This window comes from Brassica napus, chromosome C3, assembly GCF_020379485.1.
Source record: "Brassica napus cultivar Da-Ae chromosome C3, Da-Ae, whole genome shotgun sequence".
Lineage (NCBI taxonomy): Eukaryota > Viridiplantae > Streptophyta > Magnoliopsida > Brassicales > Brassicaceae > Brassica > Brassica napus.
In genome coordinates, this window is record NC_063446.1 from 26,161,547 (window position 1) to 26,183,214 (window position 21,668).

Sequence of the window (21,668 nt, forward strand, 5' to 3'; positions counted from 1 at the left end):
TCTCCAGTTGAGATGCGGCCACAGACCAACCGAAGGCCTCGAAATGGTGACGAGGAATAGATGTTGGAAAGACAAGTGGAACACCATAGCAGAGCTTGAAACAGCCATAGACGACTGTGTAGGCCTCCGCTCAGCACGCCAACACGAGACGGAAATGGCCAGGTACCATCAAGTCCGCCTGCATACCCGACCCAGACTCGCCTCCGAGATGGAACCACCACCGAAGCTGACTTTGACTCCGCCGAAAAGGAGACGAACCCCGACGACCCGTAAGGGCTCCCAATTCCACTCGACGAAGCCACACGCCTCACCAGACAGAAGCAGCAGAGACTCGCAGCCTAGCCGTACAGCGCACCAACACACAACCACGAGCAGAGAGGTCGCAAGAGAGGATCTAAAAGTGAAACACGATCCTCTCTCTCAGCCGTAAAAAGCCGACTCCCCTATCAGAAACCCCTGCACGCCACCGCGTCCCCGCTCCAGATCGAGCCTAGTCTTAACCGCCGTCGACGAAACCTTGCGCGTGATTCCCTAACGACGGAGACGCGACAAGCCAGAGACCGGAACAAAGCAATAGAAGAGGGGAAATGACCGGAGAGCAAAGACGAAAACCAGAGGAGAGGAGAGGGAAACCTCCGGCGGCCGGACGCGCGCCGAACTACGCCGGAGAAGATGAAGACCTTACGTTTGCTTGCAACTTGAGAGGATAGAGGAGAGAGAAAAGGGTTTTTAACGTATCGATCCTTTGCAATTGTTTTCTTCTTAAATATCAGGAGAGGAAAACATATGTTGTACAATTCAAAAGTAGTGTGTAACATTTAATCTCCTAAATATCAATTTAAAAGACCGATTGAGTATTTATACAGATTGGATCATATACAAATATCAGTCTGGTTCGAATCTTATTATATACATGAAGAAGCTGCTTCAGCCTGTATTTATTTATTTATATGTTAGTTTAAATAAAATCAAATAACTCATTTAACTTGGAACAAAATCATTTAAATCTCGATGGGCGCAAACGTGAAAGTGATTCGTATCAAACTCTCCGCTATCGCTAGGTTCCAGATTTATCGGTTCGACCGGCCGGTCTAGATCTGAAATCACTGCTCATCCTCGTCACTCGTATATGAAAATGAAACACAAGACCTAAATTAAAAAACCCTAAATCACTCACTCCTACACACCATTCCCTCCCATTTCTCCGTAAGCTCTTTCACGCATCTACGATGGCGTCCATGATGGTATGTCATATCTACACACTCTCTCTCTCTCTCTCTGCATATGCATATCTGTTTAAACTCTTAACTAACGCGAATCTACACTCTCTCTCTCTCTCTTCAGCAACCGCAAATCATACTGCTGAAGGAAGGCACAGACACTTCCCAGGGTAAAGCGCAGCTACTGAGCAACATCAATGCCGTCACGGCGGTCGGCGATGTGGTTCGAACCACGCTCGGTCCACGAGGGATGGACAAGCTCATCCACGACGATAAGGGATCCGTCACCATCTCCAACGACGGCGCTACCATCATGAAGCTCCTCGACATTGTCCATCCCGCCGCTAAGATCCTCGTCGATATCGCCAAATCGCAAGATTCCGAGGTGCGATTTCGCAAAATTGAATAGTGATTTTGTTGCTGTTGAGCTAAGCGATCTAGGATGCAGATCTTATAATCCGTTGTTAGTGAATCTTGAGTTGAGCTAAGCGAAGAAGATGATGTAACTAACTTTCTATATTGATCTTATCTGAAAATGTGTACAATGAAGTTCTTATATAGTGTGGATTTGTTCCTGGTTTACTCAATACGATGACCAGTACTTAAACCACGGTTGTTGGTTAGGTTGGTGATGGAACAACTACGGTTGTTCTTCTTGCTGCTGAGTTTTTGAAGGAGGCTAAGCCGTTTGTTGAAGATGGTGTTCACTCCCAGAATCTGATTAGGAGTTACCGCACTGCAAGCACTTTGGTTTGTGTTTTCTTCTCGTTAGTGCAATTGCAATTCTTTTTGATTGCTGGATCTTTTTTTTTTATCCTAATCACTACTGTTTGACGATGTAGGCAATTGAGAAGGTTAAAGAACTCGCTGTTAGTATTGAGGGGAAAAGTGTAGAGGAGAAGAAAGGTTTGTTGGCTAAATGTGCTGCTACCACTCTTTCCTCTAAGCTTATTGGTGGAGAGAAGGAGTTCTTTGCTACAATGGTTGTTGATGCTGTTATGGCCATTGGGGATGACGACAGGCTCAATTTGATCGGAATCAAAAAGGTAAATCATTTTATTTCTTTCAAACTATTAGTATACTGAAAAGTTTTTTTGTTAATTAACTTTGCATTGGTTGTTAAGTTCATGTTACTTGATTTTTTTTATCGACTATGCATCTATGTCCAAACTTGTGCTGTGTTCTATCTGACTCTATCGTGCCATTTTAAACTCTGGCTATTAGTGGATTTCCACTTCGCTTCTTCACAGTCCAATAGGATAGCACTTCTATTGTTTCACGCAGTTTTCTAGTCGTAGACATGTACCACAATTGTATATCTGCTTCATTCCGCATCAATTTACTGAATTCATTTTCGAGTTCCAGTTAGATTTGGGGAAGTGAGAACGGGCATAGTGCTACATGGTACAAATGATTGGCAATTTGACATCTATGGTAGATTGTCTTAGATTGGGAGTTTTTAAAATCCAGGTCGTGTAAATGAAACTTCCATTTGTGCTTGGTCAGTGATGCTTCTAAGCTATTTTATGTTATGCTCTGCAGGTTCCTGGTGGTAACATGCGAGACTCTTTCCTAGTTGATGGTGTGGCTTTCAAAAAGACATTCTCATATGCGGGTTTTGAACAACAGCCAAAGAAGTTTCTTAATCCCAAAATCCTCTTGCTTAACATCGAATTGGAGTTGAAATCTGAGAAGGAAAACGCTGAGATTAGGTTTGAATTCGGGCTCTTTTCGTTAAATGTTCCCTTTGTTTAGGCATTTTTAGGCCTTATTTGACTTGAGTCTTGTCATTTGTTCACAGACTGTCAGATCCATCACAGTACCAGTCAATAGTTGATGCAGAATGGAACATCATTTATGACAAGCTAGACAAATGTGTCGAAAGTGGAGCTAAAGTTGTTCTTTCTCGATTGGCTATTGGTGATCTAGCCACTCAGGTTTGTCATTCCTTTTCCCGATTGGCTATTGACGCCCTTTTATTTCTATAGAGAAGCTTTGAGGCATTATTACATTGGTTGGCTATAGGGTACGATGTTCTAGCTTATGAAGATGTTTTATTTCGTCAGAAACCTAACATATTCGTTACTCTTGTCAGTCAATATTGTTCAGAACGATACGTTGCATCTTATTGTTTAATTTTCGTGTTAATCAAGAGTTTTACCGTTTTTTACTCATTTAACTGAAGACAGTTGGCATTCTTTGCAGTATTTTGCCGATCGTGATATTTTCTGCGCTGGCCGTGTAGCAGAAGAAGATCTTAACCGCGTGGCTGCTGCGGCTGGAGGAACAGTTCAGACAAGTGTTAACAATATAATACCCGAGGTTAGTGAAATGAACTTCTTTGCTTGCTATCTAGATATGCTTACAAGTTTTAAGCGCTTGTTGATTATGTTCCTTTGAATTAGAGATTCGTTTTAATTTTGTGCAGGTTCTCGGAACTTGTGAGATATTTGAGGAAAAACAAGTTGGTGGGGAGAGATTTAACATATTCAGTGGTTGTCCTTCAGGACGTACAGCTACTATTGTCCTCCGAGGTGGAGCTGATCAGGTATACTTCAAAATTTAAATATAGGAAGGCTTAAGGAAACAGAAAAAAAAAACGTATTAATATGAATTCCTTTGAAACGTTAATGGCAGTTTATCGAAGAAGCTGAGCGTAGTTTACATGATGCGATTATGATAGTGAGAAGAGCCGTGAAGAACTCAACTGTTGTTCCTGGAGGTGGAGCGATAGATGTGAGTGCCCTTCATCCACCATGGTTTGTTTTCAAATGGTTACACATAAGTTAATAACATTGACAATGCTCCTTGCTGTAGATGGAGGTAAGCAAGTACCTGAGGCAGCATTCAAGAACAATTGCTGGGAAATCACAGCTTTTCATCAACTCGTATGCAAAGGCCTTGGAGGTACACTTCTAGTTGACTTAGATGTTTTGCTTTTATTCCTCTGATTTCTGAAAATCCCATAACTGCTATGCGCATAACAAATGAGCTTCGTAGCTGTGTTCTGTATTATAAGGCATTGATAGAGTAGAGATGTTTTCTGTTTACTCGTCATTGTGTAAAATAGAAATCTGGTAAGGAGGGTCCGAAACTCCAAGATTAATATTTGACCCGGACTTGAAATTTGTTGGTTTTAAATTAACTATGATTTGTGGTGTGTACTACAGGTTATTCCACGGCAATTGTGTGACAATGCTGGATTTGATGCAACGGATGTCCTAAATAAGTTAAGACAAAAACACGCCATGCAAAGCGGTAAGCCTTTTCTTTCACGGTCACAAGCTTGATGTATTAGTCTTTTGATAGGCAGCGTAATTTCATGTGATGATGCTACCATGTTTGTGTTATAGCAGGTGAAGGAGCTTCTTATGGAGTGGACATTAACACTGGTGGAATTGCTGATTCTTATGCTAACTTTGTCTGGGAACCAGCAGTTGTAAAGGTATTGCAAAATTCTATAAACTTGTACTCTTTTCTTTTTTGGGAGACTATTGTGCTAGTTATAAAAATATTCTATTATGTGTGACTATCTTTCATAGAAAGGTTTATTGATGATGGGTTGTTTCCCTTTGTTGTGGCAGATTAATGCTATAAACGCTGCGACTGAAGCAGCTTGCCTTATTCTCAGCGTGGACGAAACTGTGAAGAATCCTAAAGTAATTAATATTTTATCTCATTCTCTGTTGTATGTTTTGATATTGTGAAGTATGTATTGTATTGATAATTGTATCAAATATAAAAATGCAGTCTGAGAGCGCACAGGGAGACGCTGCCACAGGTGCTATGGGAAGAGGACGCGGTGGAGGTCGTGGCCGTGGTATGAGGAGGCGATAAGTTTTGTTATTTTTTTAGTCTTATGACAAAACTTGCAAGCTTCTTCTCTGAATTTTAGTTTTGTTGAATTTTGTTTTGAAATCAAGGAGCTAGTGTATTTGTGTTTATTTGACTCATGTCCATACAATTTGTGAAATTGAAATTTCAGTGTGGGTTTTTGTTACACTTGAGAAACTACATTTGCTTTATTGGATCAAGACGGAGATGAATCAAACTGTAGCACATCCAGCTGGGATGGTTATCGGTTCGGTTTAGTTCAGTAATTGGTTACAGTTTTCTATTTTTTCAAAAAAAATTGTAACCTACCCATACCGACTCTAATCAAAAATCTAATTCAAACTAATTAAATTTTCAACTGAGCTATAGTAATTAACTGCACTTATCTCGATTTGTAACGAAATCAAAACCTTCGGTTAAGTCTACTAGAAATTTCAAAAACTGAATTAATAAAATAGCGAACTGAACTTTTATTTTGGATTAATTCGGCAAGATTAAGATTAACTGAACCCGCATGCCCAACTATACATCATCATTTTGGTGATAGCAAAAGTTGCCATTGAATCAATACTTTCATTTGTTCAGCAGATTGATTACTTAAGGAGTACACAAAGGAAAAAAAAAGAGCTAAACATTAAGTTTTGAGTAAAACTCGGCGAGTAGATCTTCTTGTGAAGAGCTTAAAAGCTTAGTAAGTAATCTTACGTCAATGCATGGAAACTTCTTCAACTCATCAAAATGATCACTAAGTATCTCCTTCGCTTTCTCTTTCAAACTCAAACCACAGTCCACTCTCAGAACGGTACAAAGCTTCTCCACCGTCCCGACGCAAACCATCTCTTCCACCACCGCCTTCTCCGGAGAGAATTTAGACACCGTGCTTAGGATAGAGAGAGCTCTATCGTCAGCTGCAATCGAAACTCCCAACAACCGTTTTGTCACTATAGCGAGTCCACCTCCATGAGCAAGAATCTCGGCTCTACCGTTTGTACAACAACATAGACGAGACAAGACTCCCAACACAAGCTCCGTGGCTCTCTTCTCGCCTGCTGAGCTTATCTCGAGTTCGATGAGTTGGGAAACCGCACCGAGTTCAATAAGGATATGTTTGTTGCGGCTCCACGAAGAGGTCTCTAGAAGAATCATCAGCGCGGCGGTCACAGCTTGTTTAATAACTAAGGTATAATCAAGTTTTGAATGTACCTTGTTTCTCACTCTAGGGTTTGATGACTGTGCCGTGTCACTCACGTTAGGGCTAGCTCGGTTGAAACTACTTACTACTTCCTTGAGGAAACCTATGATCCCTTTTAAAATCTCTTCATTCAATCTCTCCACGATATGAGAGGAAGTGTTTTCAGTTAGATTCCTCAAGAGCACGATTATGTAAGCTTTGTTGAGGAAGTTTTGTTGGTTTAGGACCAAACTCAATGAGTCCAAGATCCTGTCGTTTTCCATCAAGATTGTTCTTGCGTCGTTTAATGGAACACCGATCAAGTGAAGAAGACGTAGAGACTCATCTAGCTGCTCTTTGATGCGACGTTGTCCTTCCTCCTCTTCTTCACGAGTACACTTAACTATGAACAAGATCAGTGACCTATGTACGCCTCCTTCATGCATCAGTCTCCTATTTGTCTCTCCATCTATAGCCAAAAGTTCAAGCTTCTTCAAGGTATCTTCTCTTCCCAAAGCTGTTCAATTTAAATAGAAGCAAATGTGTGCCTTAAACAATTGGTATATGAAAATTCAAGGTGAACAAAACCGAATCGAACTTAAATTTCGTCCAGCCAAACCGATTTCTGTAACTAGACATGGTGTTTGCGTAACCATTTGGATTTTTTTGTTGGATATTAGGTTTTAAGAGTAACTTCAATGGTAGTTTCTTACCGTGAAGTTCTAAAATTATATATTTGGTATATGTATATAACTTTAGAACGAAACTACCATTGAAGGTGTTCTAAAAGTGTGGGGGTATAATCCCATAAGAGTTTTCTAAAATTTGGGTCGGAATCCATTAGAATTCATCAAGGTTTTTCAGATTTGTTTTGTTTTTTCTGGATTTTTTGGATGATTCAAATATCTTTACCTAAAATACTTATTAAGTAATCCCAAAAGAACTGAAAGTCAAAAATAAAACAACAAAGTTTAATAACCAACATATAAAAGTTTGAATAATATCTGAACTATTTTTTTGAAACACTAAATAATATATGATCAAATATTGAAAATAAACATAAAATTAAGCATTTGAGCTACTTATATAAGTTAAACACTTTTATATATTGAATCGGATTTAGATCGGATATATATCCAAACTTAGATTCGGCACTTTTAACTTCAACCCTCTAAAAAAAAAGTGCCCAAACCTATATTTAATTCTTTGAAAAATGAAAATTTACCAGAAAAACCAAACTAAAATTTTGCCACATCAAACCTAATACTGAAATAACCTGACCAAACCGAGTTATCCAAAAACCCGACACAATACCTTCGTCTCCAAACTTTTTGAGATTCTTGATCTCCTCGACAACGTTAGGCTTCCCCGGAGGAACTCTAGGCGTAGGGATTCTAACAACACCAAGCGTCGCATTCTCGACACACCAATGTTGGATAAGACGGCGAAGCGTATGGTTAGGCGTAAGGTCGGAGTCAGAAGGAAGAGGCTGCTTCGTCACGGGACAAGAAGAGACCTTCTCAAGCCATTTATCTATGCTTTCACGGTCGTAAGTGATGCCAGAAACGGCGATGACTGGATCTTTCATAATGTCTAGTGAAATTGGGCAGATGAAGTAATTAGGGATCTCTATCTCCTCATCTTCATGATCCATTTGAAAAATTAACGTATGGTTTTGTATTAGCATTGTGTGTATATAAATATCCATAATGATGTGTTGGAGGTGGAGGGTAAGAGGTGGCGGCTGCGTTTACTTGAGGACAGACTTTGTCGAACTTTGAATTCCACAAACAAGAATATTCACTATCAAACACATACACGTGCATTAGTTTTCAATGCAATCATGGATGTTATAGTTTGAATTAGTTACATCTTTTCTATATGCTCTTTCCTAGTTTTATTTATTTAGGCTATTGCTACAGTATGTAACATTTTTTGCAAATACACTAACCTACTACAGAGTCGTGCGAGCATTTATAGTTGCCCTAAACCAATCATAAAAATCTCAACAATAAAAATAATTATTTTAATAGAGAAGAACATATAAATAATTAAACTAATAAAAAAATTGTAATTATACAACAAATTTTTTTTATATTTATTAAAAATATTAATCAAGTATTCATCATTAAATATTCTAGTTAACTTTAAGATAAAATAATTAAATTACTCAATGTTTTATGCTATAATCAAACAAAGATAAAATTTGACTAACTTTATCTTTAATATTTCAAAAATGGATTCAGACCTATAATCACTAATATCTAATTATTTTAGTTATTTAACCGTTGTTTACATTGTTTCTTACTTAGGAAACTCATGTATTCGTTAATTATAGGCTCATGTTTTTAATCAAAATTATTATCTTGCTTTCGTTGTATATACTCCAATTCTAATGGTTATATTATGAATGGTAATAGTTAACAGATGATGCCCTTGGATCTTTATTTATTTTTTGCTGCCATAAGGGAAGGTTTCTTTTTTCAACACTGTGGCACGACACTGCAACTATGATTGTTCGGAAACTCGCTCGCTAGACGAAACGTGTGATTGAGCTGAACCTAGGCAAGTTAAAAGAAAACCGAAAAGATTAGAAAGTGCTTGAATCGAAAAAATAGAAAGTGTTTTGGGTTTCTAAAGCTATTATCATTTATCAAGTTATAGTTATATATTTAATATTTTTTTAGAAAAAATCTATTAAAACTCACAGAAATTTTATGTTTGTTTAATTTTAACGTCAACAATTTAAATATATAGCAACAAAATAACAAAGTTGACTTTTCTAAAACGTAGAAGTCCATTCCTTAAATTCTTCATATTCTATATTCTGTTAAAAAACTGAGCATGACGATTGCAAATATCATAGAACAAGAAGTTTTGGATTTTACGTTCGTCGTGGAAAACGTAAAAAAGGCTCCAATAATAACCGGGCCTCGTAGTCTGGTGGTAAAAGAACCTCGGCTGAGGTGTCCGCCACCCGAGTTCGAGCCCCGGCCACGAGGGGTTTTACATCGGCTGCCTCTCGCCCTCCAGACCACTTCGCGTAACCAGTGGCCCTTAAGTGGACGTTTAAAAATCCTGTAATGGCATGGGCTTAGGCCCGGTGGGCTAGTCGATCACGCAAAAGTGGTCGGATACTGGATTATCAAAAAAAAAAAGGCTGCAATATTATATACATTGTATCTTCTTTCACAAGTTACAAGAAAACGTCAACATCAAGAAATTGCGTTGGTGTCGAACCGTGGCTCACGAACACTCGTGACTCTTATCGGTTGTCTGGTATATGTACGCATCATATATGACTGACTTGTATAAGGTACATGTAGAACATTCTGAAAGTGCTTGCAATTGAGTCACTTTGTTTTTAACTATACGACAGATAACGAGACTCGATAGTCTTTATTAGACCACATAGATAGGTATTTATTTCACCATTCACGTGGGGTTTTTGGTCCAACCCCCACCACTTGTGGCTGTATGCGCCTGACGATTGAGAATCGAATGTTAGGACAACCCTTGTAATAATTATAAGATCAATCGTTTGAACTAGTCAAATTCTAAATGTATGGGTGTATTCAATTGAAAGTTTGAAATAGTGTGTATTGAGATGACAAATTCACTCAAAAAAATATATGAAAAATTCACTATTCAAATATAATTTTTATTTTCTTGGAAGAAATTCAGTGTTATATATTTAATTAATTATTTGATTAGCTATTTTGAGATCCAATTAATGGTATTAAATATATTTTTGATGTGAATTCTAAAATTATTTTAATTATTTTTGAGTGTTTTAATAGAGTTTTCTAGTTAAAAATACAAATATAAATTTCATAGTATTAGATAAAACTTTTATGTTGTTTAACAAAACACTACAAGAAAACACAAGTTTAACAAGGAAATTTAACGAGGAAAAGTAATCGTCGTAACTTTACATCGACTTTACGAGCAACTTACGAGGAAATATAAAATCAGTGTTATTTCTTCGTAAAATAACGACGAAATTATTTCGTCGTAAAGTCGATGTAATATCACGTGGCTTTTACGAGGAATTACGATTTTCTCGTAAGCTCGACGTAAACATAGCGTGGACTTTACGAGGAAATATTTTACGTCAACTTAGCGAGGAAATTTGAGTTGTAACACGTTTTTTTCGGCCACCTAACTAAATTTCGTCGTAAATTCCTAGGAAAATTACAACTACAAGATTTGAAAATTTTCTACAAATATGGACATTTAAACATCATTTTAAACACACCAACAAGAAAAAAACGTGAAAGAAAAAAAAAATGTCGGGCTCCGGGAATATTTTTGAGTTGTGGAGGTGGATGTATATGCATAGAGATGCTAACGGGAAAGTGACGAAAGAATACCTTGCGGGGCTGGAGACATTTATGAATTAAGCAGATTCCACACCGCTCGCCCAAGAAAGTGGTAAGATGTTATGTCCTTGTCGGAAATGCAACAATTCGAAATTGGCAAATCGTGAAAATGTTTGGAAGCATTTAAAAAATAGAGGTTTCATGCCAAATTACTATATCTGGTTTCAACATGGAGAAGATTATAATTATGATCAGAATGAAGCTAGTAGTAGTAATAGCAATTTTCAGGAAGAACCGGTTGATCATCATTTGCATAATGAACATAGTTACCATCAGGAAGAGCAGATGGTAGATTATGATAGGGTTCATGAAATGGTAGCTGATGCATTCGTAGCTCATGATGAAGATGAAAAACCTAATATAGATGCAAAAAAGTTTTATGAAATGTTAAATGCGGCGAATCAGCCACTTTACAGTGGTTGTAGAGAAGGTCTCTCTAAATTGTTGTTGGCTGCTAGAATGATGAATATTAAAACTGATCACAATCTACCTGATAGTTGCATGAATGAATGGGCAGACTTGTTTAAAGAGTATTTGTCGGAAGACAATGTGTCTGCTGATTCTTATTATGAGATTCAGAAACTGGTTAATAGTCTTGGGTTGCCTTCGGAGATGATAGATGTTTGCATCGACAACTGCATGATCTACTGGGGAGATGATGAGAAGTTAGAAGAATGTCGATTCTGCAAGAAGCCACGATTCAAGCCACAAGGACGGGGACGTAATACGGTACCGTACCAAAGGATGTGGTACCTACCAATTACAGACAGATTGAAAAGATTGTACCAATCAGAGTAGACTGCTGGAAAGATGAGATGGCATGCCGAGCATACTCAGACGGATGGTGAGATGACTCATCCATCAGATGCAAGAACCTGGAAACATTTTAACAAAGTACATCCGGATTTCGCTAGCAATAGCCGGAATGTGTATCTCAGATTATGCACAGATGGATTTAGTCCATTCGGAATGTCAGGGAGAAAATATTCATTGTGGCCAGTCTTTCTTACGCCATACAACCTGCTACCGGAGATGTGCATGCAACGAAAGTTGCTATTCTTGACCATATTAATACCAGGTCCGAACCATCCAAAAAGGTCTCTGGATGTTTTCATACAACCACTGATAAAAGAGTTGAAGGATTTGTGGTCAACAGGGGTGAGGACGTATGACTGCTCAACGAAGACGAATTTTACGATGCGAGCGATGCTTTTGTGGACCATAAGTGACTTTCATGCCTATGAGATGTTGTCTGGATGGACTACACATGGGAGATTAGCTTGTCCATATTGTAATGGAACGACATATGCGTTTCAACTGAAGAATGGTAGGAAGATAAGTTGGTTCAATTGTCACCGTCGATTTTTTCCCATTGGACATCCGTACCGAAGAAACAAGAATTTATTTAGGCACAAAAGGGTAGTGAGAGACACTCATCCTCCATATCTAACTGGAGAGCAAATTGAAGCGCAAATTGATTACTACAGAGCTAACGAAACAGTTCGTTGTGGTGGTAATTGGCATGTCCCTCGTAATATGCCTGATTCTTACGGTGTTCATCACAACTGGCACAAGAAGAGTATATTTTGGGAGTTGCCATATTGGAAGGATCTTCTTCTGCGCCACAACCTCGACGTGATGCATATAGAGAAGAATTTCTTTGAGAACATCATGAATACAATATTGAATGTCCCAGGAAAGACAAAAGACAACATAAAATCGAGGTTGGACTTGCCGGATATTTGCTCAAGATGTGAATTACATATAAAAAGCAATGAACAAGTTTCCGTTCTGATATTCAGATTGTCTTCAGAAAAAAAGTCGGTGTTGTTCAACTGGGTGACATCAGAAGTGAAATTCTCCGATGGGTATGTTTCAAATCTCTCTAGATGTGCTGAAAAGGGTCAAAAGTTCTTCGGGATGAAGAGTCATGATTGTCATGTCTTTATGCAACGACTACTTCCCTTTAAATTTGCGGAGCTACTTCCAACAAACGTACATGAAGCACTTGCAGGTAGTATATTATAACGCATTAATTTTATAATGGTTTAATTTGTAATAATATATGACTAATATAATGTGTTAAATTGTTTTTGGAATATACAAGGCATTAGAGCATTTTTCAGGGATCTGAGCACATGCACTCTTGAAGAAGAAGTCGTGGAACAGCTTCAGCAGAACATTTCCATCTTATTGTGCAACTTGGAGAAGATATTTTCTCCGGGATTTTTTGACGTCATGGAGCATCTAGCTATCCACCTCCCATATGAAGCATTGCTTCGTGAATCTGTACATTACAGATGGATGTATCAGTATGAGCGAGCCATGAAATATTTGAAGGGAAAAGCAAATAACCTCGCAAAAGTTGAAGGTTCTATAATTGCTGGAAGTTTGACGGAAGAAACTTCTCACTTCACATCGTACTATTTTGCGTCAAAAGTACATACCCGGAAAAGAGCTCCAAGAAGATATGATGATGGTGGTGTCGCGCCAACATATGCAGTTGCTGGTGTTCCAGACATCTTTAGCCAAATTGGGCGGCTCGGTGGAAAATTAAAAGAGGTTTGGTGGTCTAGTGAAGAAGACGCTCATAGTGCACACACCTATATTCTACTCAATTGCGATGATCCATTGATGCGTTATTTTGAAAGGTAACATATATGAACAAACACCTATAAGTATAAATTGTATAATTGCCAAAGATTAATTAATATAAAATATGATTTTACAGCCTATTTGTTTCTCAAGTCGAAGAAACATTCTCAGGTATATCCACAAGTGACGTTGACAAATGGAAAGATCAACACTTTATTAAGTGGTTGAAGAATCAGGTATTAACTCAAACTCTTAATTTTTTCGGGTCGATCAAACTCTTTTTTCATACATGATCTGTATTTCAACGTTCTTTTTATTTTCGCAGGTTGATTATGACGACGATGCAGATTATCCTAAGTGGTTACATGAAGTAATTTAATCTCCATTTGTAAAGGTCACCACATCACAAATGTATTTTACATGAGGCTATACTTTTCACACATATGAGTATGGTGTACAGCGGGCGACCAGTAACTATGGAATATGTGTGAAAGGAGAAACAGATTTCTACGGGATCTTGACGGAGATTATTGAAGTCGAATTCCCAGGGATATTGAAGCTGAAATGCGTCCTCTTCAAATGTGAATGGTTCGACCCCGTCGTCAACAGAGGTGTTCGGTTTAAAAAATTCGGTGTAGTTGATGTCAATGGTGGACGAAGGTACAACAAATTCTTTTTTTGCCATACATGAGCTAGGAAAATAAATTAATTTCTATATTTTCTTTATTTTTCCAGGTACAACAAATTCGAGCCTTTCATCTTAGCTTCACAAGCAGACCAAGTTAGCTTCCTTCCATACCCTCGAATGAGAGAATTGGGAATAAATTGGTTAGCTGTGATCAAAGTTACACCTCGAGGACGAATCATCAGTGGAGAAGACCCACCATTGCAAGAAGAACAGATAAATGAAGTCGAGGAACCTGAACAAGAAATTGATGACATCCTTCTCATTGATCCGCATAATCATGAGTACGAAGATCTTACCGACGATGCCACAGACGAAGCTGTTGAAGACGAGTTTAATGAAAATGATGTTTCTAGTGATGACGAGAATGTCGATGTATCCGATTGATGTTTTTGTTTTTAATAAGATTGATTTTCAGACTTAATGCATGTGATTTGATGGATTTAATCATGAAAAACTATTTATATAATTTGACTTTGTTTAAGGTGATGGGAGTTTGTATTAAAAATAAGAGATTGAGATTGAAATTGTGGTTTTAAAATTTGGGGTTTGGAATGGAAAGAATAGATTGAGGTTAAAGGGATGATGGGGTTTGGAATATATGAAGTAGAAGATAAGGAAGATGGGGTTTGGGGATTTTAGGTATTTAAACATATTCCTCGTAATTTTCTCGTAATATAACGACGAAAAGAACGCGGACCTCGCTAATTCCTCGTTAATTCCACGTAAGCACAATTCGTCGTAAAGACCTCGTAAGAGGAAAACGCGGGCCACATGAATTCCTCGTAAATAATAACACCGGCCTTGCTATTTCCTCGTACATGAGCGACCAATAAAAAAGAAGAAAAAAAAAAGAAAGAGAAGAAAGATACCGGAATCATAGGAGGGAAGAAACAAGGCGAGACATACGTAAGTCTAGCCTTGTCTCCGTCCACATGTGTTCCCATATCTTTCTCCCCTTCTTTTTTTTCAAATCTTTCTAATTTAAGAAGCAAACTGGTGAGTAATTATCTCTAATTTGCAGAGTTTATCTTTGATTTAAGAAGCAAACATGTGTATATTTATAGAAAACGCGGGCCTCGCTAATTCCTCGTTAATTCCACATAAGCACAATTCGTCATAAAGACGTCGTAAATGAAAACGTGGGCCTCGCTAATCCCTCGTTACACAACGAGGAAGTTACGAGGAAACAAAACGCGGGTCTCGCTAATTCCTCGTAAAAAATAACGCGGGCCTCGCTAGTTCCTCGTAAAGTTACGAGGAAATTACGATGATAACTAATTTCTTATATAAACACGCGAGCTCGCTCTCCCATTTCCTCTCCACTTCCTCTCTCTTTCGTAGCTATGGTACGTTCTCTCTCTATTTCCTCTCTAATTTGATTAGTTTAGGGTAGATTAGGTGGTTAGTGTAAGGAATTTAGATAGGTTTACTGATTTTATGTTAATTAGTGTTGATTAAGTAGTTAATGTAGGGAATTTAGCTAGATTTATAGAATTTGTTATTTATAGAATTTGTTAACTACTGTTGATGTTAATTTTAAAAATTAAATATTTTTTCCAGACGATTCGAAAGAACAGACTTACTCCCCATTACAGATAGATGTTCGGTGAGCCTGGTAGTCGTTTAGACCTGTCGTCTTCTTCAGCTCCCGGTTCTTCTTCAGCTTTCGGTTCTTCGGGTCCGGAGACTGTCCCGGAGACTCAGCCTTCTTCTAGTGCACCATCGGTTCCTCCTGTGCCTCCTTCGATGGCTCCTCCGACGATGCCTCCTCCGATGTCCGTTTGGAAATGGTAATTAAATATTTTATTTAATTAATTATTTAATATAACTTCCGTCTCTTATGCAACTTTACGAGAGGACGCACAAGAATAAGGCGGGCCAATTTCTAGATGGAAAGTCCGAACAAATCTTCAACGACTTGGTTGCTCAGGTTGACGACCGCCAGACCCAGCTGACCCAGCAGTCTACCGACGGATTACCCGTCACCTTATCCACACTTGAAGTGGATAAGATTAATGAGGAGGTAAATTTTTAAAAATTTAATTTTTTTATTATTGTTTAATTGAACTTTAAATTTTTACTAACAATATTTATTTTTTGTTTTTAAGGTTGTCCCTAAGAAAAAGGGACGTACCTTGGGGATTGGTTCCGTCAACGATGTTCCGAGAGCGACATCGTCTTATGGTCAGACACGGGAAGATGAAGTCACTCAGCTGCGTAGAGAGTCCGCTTAGCTGCGTAACGAGTTGGACTCGACGCGATCTGCGTTCACAGCTCGTATGGGTGGAGTCGAGGGCTTCTTGGACGTTATAGTAGCCACAAATCCGGAATGAGAATCCTTGTTGAGGAACATGCGACGACAAAATCCCATTCTAGGCGAGTCATCATCCGACACACATGCCGAGGCGAATGTAGAGAGGAGGAGTGATGAATTCTACCGGGCGATGAACGACTCTTAGTTCTTTTTTTCGGTTTGTTGTATTTATAAATTCAAAACTTATTTATATATAAAATATTTTTGTATTGATTTTGTTTTTAAATTTAAATTTTATTAATAAATTAAATAATTTTAATTATTTTTTTAATTATATTTTTAAATTCTGTAAAATAATAAAACGAAGTGAATGTAGCTACTTTACGACTTATTTGCGTGGAAAGTGTACGAGGAAATAACCAGGAAGAATTAACGAGTACTTTACGAGGTATTATTTTCGACGTATTTACGTGTACTTTACGAGGAATTACTTTCGAGATAAATACGTGTAGTTTACTAGGAAATGCTTTCGAGGTATTTACGAGGAATATTTACGTGGTCTTTACGACGAAATATATTACTTCGTCTTTACGACGAAACCTTTTCCTGGATAAGTTACGACGAATTGGCGAAGAAATATACGTTACAACGAACGAATAACGACGAAACGTATTTCCTCGCTAATTCCTCGTAAACCCTCTTTTACGACGAACTCACGAAGATACCGCCGTCGTAGAACTTATGTTTTCTTGTAGTGAAATTCATATTGAATTCTGAGTTGACTTCATATCAATTTAAAAGAAAATAAAGATTTTAAAAGACACGTAGTGTATAGGTATAGTAGGGCAATTGAATATAGAGTGAATTATTAAAAAAATTGACATTATACGATGCAATTTCCTTGAATATACTCTGTAGAATTAAGATAGTAAACATGTACTTGAGAGTTTTTTTTGTCAGTACTATGCAGTATGTTGATTTAAACATTGAGTGGCAAGTCTAGCGAGAGATCTAAACACACACTAATGAATCATTATTCAACCCCCATTCTTAATACAGACTTACCTCTCAGTAACACATCTCGAAATCTAATCCATTAGTATTTGATATATATGTCCTTGGAATTCTAGAGCCAGGAGAATGATTTTGTTTGATGAATGGATTGGATATGTTATGTTTCACACTTGCTTGCTCCTGAGACATCTCCATTGCCGTGATCGAGGGACCTTTTTCTAGAATCATTTGCAGGCCCATGTTGTTTGCTGACATCCCATACATGCACCTAGATATTTTCAGTGGAACAGCTTATAAGTATCTACTCTAATGAGGAGATTCTAGTGTAAGAGATCAACTACGTCTTTATCAAGTATTTTCTCAGGCAAATATTTATGTAGCACAAGGATCTTTTTCGTGCAATGAGTGATGTTAAAGACAAACTAACCAAAAGTTTGTTTACAAAATACTTACTTGCTTCGACGAGCCTTTAATTTCTTCTTCAGGTAACAAAAGATGTGATCCACTGCATAGGAATAATAATTAAAAGAAAAAGTTTTAGAAGAAGATGTTTCTTATCACTATGTTTTTTGTTAATAAAGAAAATATGACAACCCAAGAATTGGGATAAAGATTCACCTTAAAGACTGGCATGACGTGAAAGTCTATGGCCCAGTAGTGGATGCTTTACGTAGAGGCAACCTCGATGAGGGACAACTTACCTCCTTTGACAAATGCTGAGCAGTTTCTTTCCAACAGTATCATTTGGGCTTTCTCGGTCCTCATAGAAAGAAGCGTGTGTTTCATCGATTCCTTGTCAGCTTCTACTGCTTGAAGCCTCGTATATAGAGTTTCGTTATCACCAATATTGCCTTCGGAATTTTCAGCCTCGAGCTTCTGCTCAGTCACACCACTATGAAAGCAGAGCCGGTCCTGTAAATTTATAACTAGAAGCAAAAATGATAATGTGCCACTTTTAGGAGGAAAAAAAATTGTTGCTAAAAGAGTGGAGTGCGATGGGGTTTATTTTTGGTAGACTCAACCACTATACAAAGAAAACTTAGAATGTTGGCTTAATTAACTTCGTTAAATAAAAGTTAGAAGCATGGATTTTTTTTATTTGGTCCGAGGGCCGGCTCTGCATGAGAGATACACTGTAATGGACACAGTCAATGGTATAAAATCTATCATTCATGTCTCTCCTATTTCAAATAGGTCATCTTTAGCATTATCATCCTCATCGTATAAGACATTTGCTACTTCTTTAGGTCATCTCTAACCTAACTGCATAACATTATTTTAGTGTAGTTTTTACACTAAAATCTCTCTAACCTAACTGCAAAAATCACACCATTTTAGTGTAAATTTACAATACCACACTATATTTGGTGTGCTACTGTTCACAACGTCAAACACTTTTTACGCACATCTATTCACAATATAATACTATTCACTTATTTTTACTAATAAAACATTAGTTTAATAATTGTTAGTGCCAAAATAAATGCATATAAAAAAGTAAAATAAATATATTATATATACTTAAATAATTTATTTTAATTTATTATTTTAGTGTTGTTATATGTTAAAATTTTAAATATTTATTTAAAAACTAATTATGTGTGTTATATTTTTGTTCAATATATTTAAACAACAAATTTTGTTTATTATATATATATATATATATTAACTAATAATTAATTTTTTGTTTAATAATATTAAATAAAAAATACAATTTGGTGTAAATTTTAGTGCTATGGTTGGAGAAGAAAAAAAATTTGGTGCTAAAATTACACTAAAATGGCGTAGTTTTGACAAAAAAAATAGTGTAGTTTTCACTTTAAAATAATGTTATAGACTTATAGGTCGGAGATGCTTTCAGACCTTGGGAATTCAACAAAAACATCAGGCCTAAGTTTTTTAGACCATCTCTAATGGGGGTTCTCTCCGTTGGAGTTCTTAATATATATATTATGTATATATATGTATGTATATATTATATACGTGTAAATAATTGTGGGGTCATAATTATTGTGGAACTCCATAAATAAGAATTCTTAAGGATTCCTAGAGCACCTCCAATGGAGGGTTCTACTCATTGGAGTTCTAAAGATTCATATGTGTATAAGTATATGTTGTATATGTGTATGTATGTGTGAGCACCTCCAATGGAGCTTTGTTTTTAAGGGTGGAGTTCTCCGCAAAATAATGGACCCCACACATACATACACATATACAACATATACTTATACACATATGAAGCTTTAGAACTCCAATGGATAGAACCCCTATTGGAAGTGCTCTTAAAACTCTTTTAACAACCCTTATCTATGGAGTTCCACAAAAATTATGGATCCCACAATTACTTATACATATATAATATATACATATATTAAGAATTCTAATGGGAATAATCTCCGTTGGTTTCACACTAAAATAATGTTATAGACTTATAGGTCGGAGATGCCTTCAAACCTTGGGAATTCAACAAAAACATCAGGCCTAAGTTCTTTAGATGCTCCCAAGTGTTTTTAATGAATCAAATCAAGATTATTGAAAGTAGATGGAATATCTAGAGTAACGTGGAAAATGTGGCGAGTGCAACGATGTCAACATCTTAGTTATGTATCGTAGCGTGTAATATTGCAAGTATGAAATGCAGATTTGTCACTATTTTGATAAATAGATGACGTAACTAATCGTACTATACATATGTCTATCTGTAAAGCTAGCGTGACATGTGCTAACTAGCTAACGTGACACAGTGAATCTCAAAATATCGCAGCATATTCTAATTAATGTGTTATCTTAAAGATAGTGTGCTTTTTTTTATGTTTGACCCAAAAAAAAAGATAGTGTGCTTTTGTGTATACAAGTATATTTATATGTCTATTTGTAAAGTACACGACTAAAACAGTACACTTTTATTTGAGGAGAGTTGTTGCAGACATGATAACTTGATAAGTAACAGTGGACCCCACCGTTCCTCATTAATATTACTTACATTAAACGACAGAGATTAGTCAGTAAAAATAGAAGATACCTTACGCGAACAATTATGTAGGCTTACACATGTTCACGGAGATTAACTCCATATACCACATACCCGCTTAAATGAATTCTTACTGCCCCTTCTCTATTCTTCTTACCTTTTTATCCTTACACTCCCCAAACTAGCCTTTCATTTATTCTCCAATTAAATAAACCAACCATAATTCAACAATCTACATGGCCCACAAAACAACCTTAACCAATCAGATTTCTCCTAACCCACATGTCTCCTTCTTCATCGTACAAGTTTCTTCCTCTCATCCTCCATTAGCATTTTTTGAAGCTAAAAAAATAGGCAATTCAGGTTCGTTTTCGATGATTTTTTTTGTGATATTACATTTAAAAATCGTGTATATGATGGGTAACGTTAAGAAAGTAAGATTTGATGAAAATTTGAGAGATTAAAAACGATTTCAAAAACTGTGTTTAGGGCTATCGGGTATTTTTAACGTCCGTTTTGGATGAATTTTTTGCTGAAATGTTATTAAAACAAGTTTATATCTCGGCTAGTGTAAAAAAAAGAAGATCCAATGAAAATTATGAGAGATTTAAAAAGATTTTGAAAACTGTGTTTATAGATTTTGGGTATTTTTATGTGTGTTTCGATGATTTTCTGTGTGTAATTTCATTTAAGATAAATTATACATCATGGTTGATGTAAAATACTAACAATAGGGTCCTAAAAGCGAATTAGTTAGTACAATGATAAGTTCTGGGTATTACTGGTATAACTAGTTTTACTAAAAAAAAGGTTTACTGGAAATACTAGGATTACTATATTGATATTTCTTACTGTGATTTCTAGTATTACTATGTATAGTACTGAATTAAATTAGTATTAGTAAGAGAAGATTGTACGGTGTGATAATTAATTATAAACATCTTAATAATGAGAATTCTAATGATATTCTATTTTATTTCAGGAAAATGCAAAATCTGAATTGCACAATCATTTGTTTTGATTATGGGGGATATTATATGAAAGATGGGGCTGAAATAAAATGGATCTCGGGAGGTGGTGAAGGAGAAGATGAAATCCACACGATTGTGTTGAGGAAATCAATGGAGGATATCACTTACTATGCTTTGGTTGAGCGTATTTGCAGAAAGATAAGGGTAAATGAATCTAAGGTGCAAGTGAAGATTAGTTACTTTCCAATGGTATTGTATTCGTACAAGCCATCATACATCTGGAATGATGAAGACGTTTTTGGTTATCTACTGCAAGTAAATCATGAGAAGTGTAGAAGTGTTCTACATGTGGAGTTCATCAATGAAGAAGTGCAACTTTCGGAAGAGGATGAGGATGGTACTGAGAATGATGAAACTGATGTCTATGTCGGTCTATCTGATAGAGAGGCTATAGAGGCTGGTGATGAAGATGGTAATGGTGGTGTGCTCACTTATCACGAAGACATTGAGATGCATGATGGTGTCAATCAGAGACGGGATGATGGTATGGATTTGGTTATAGGTCAAG

General features: G+C 36.8%; 2 protein-coding genes across 4 annotated transcripts; one reads left to right on the forward strand and one right to left on the reverse strand.

The window, feature by feature from the left end:
* Positions 1-1,011: 1,011 nt before the first annotated feature.
* LOC106397108 (T-complex protein 1 subunit eta-like) lies at positions 1,012-5,222 on the forward strand. Of its 2 annotated transcripts, none has more exons than XM_048752993.1 (14): positions 1,012-1,244; positions 1,345-1,605; positions 1,845-1,970; positions 2,063-2,266; positions 2,763-2,932; positions 3,022-3,157; positions 3,426-3,542; positions 3,649-3,768; positions 3,858-3,956; positions 4,038-4,127; positions 4,391-4,478; positions 4,574-4,665; positions 4,805-4,879; positions 4,971-5,222. In XM_048752993.1, the coding sequence occupies exons 1-14, from the start codon at positions 1,230-1,232 to the stop codon at positions 5,055-5,057; spliced, it is 1,680 nt and encodes a 559-aa protein (XP_048608950.1). In that variant the 5' UTR covers positions 1,012-1,229; the 3' UTR covers positions 5,058-5,222. The 2 variants fall into 2 exon arrangements, with proteins under 2 accessions (XP_048608950.1, XP_048608951.1); XM_048752994.1 differs by having other exon boundaries at positions 4,577-4,665.
* LOC106399969 (E3 ubiquitin-protein ligase PUB24-like) lies at positions 5,222-18,708 on the reverse strand. Of its 2 annotated transcripts, XM_013840399.3 has the most exons (4): positions 17,612-18,708; positions 17,210-17,426; positions 7,540-8,786; positions 5,222-6,742 (listed from the first exon to the last, which is right to left on the reverse strand). In XM_013840399.3, the coding sequence occupies exons 3-4, from the start codon at positions 7,931-7,933 to the stop codon at positions 5,682-5,684; spliced, it is 1,455 nt and encodes a 484-aa protein (XP_013695853.2). In that variant the 5' UTR covers positions 7,934-8,786; positions 17,210-17,426; positions 17,612-18,708; the 3' UTR covers positions 5,222-5,681. The 2 variants fall into 2 exon arrangements, 1 of the variants encoding a protein (XP_013695853.2); XR_007321406.1 differs by lacking the exons at positions 5,222-6,742; positions 7,540-8,786 and adding an exon at positions 8,809-9,708 and having other exon boundaries at positions 17,612-17,754.
* Between the last annotated feature and the right edge of the window lie 2,960 nt (positions 18,709-21,668).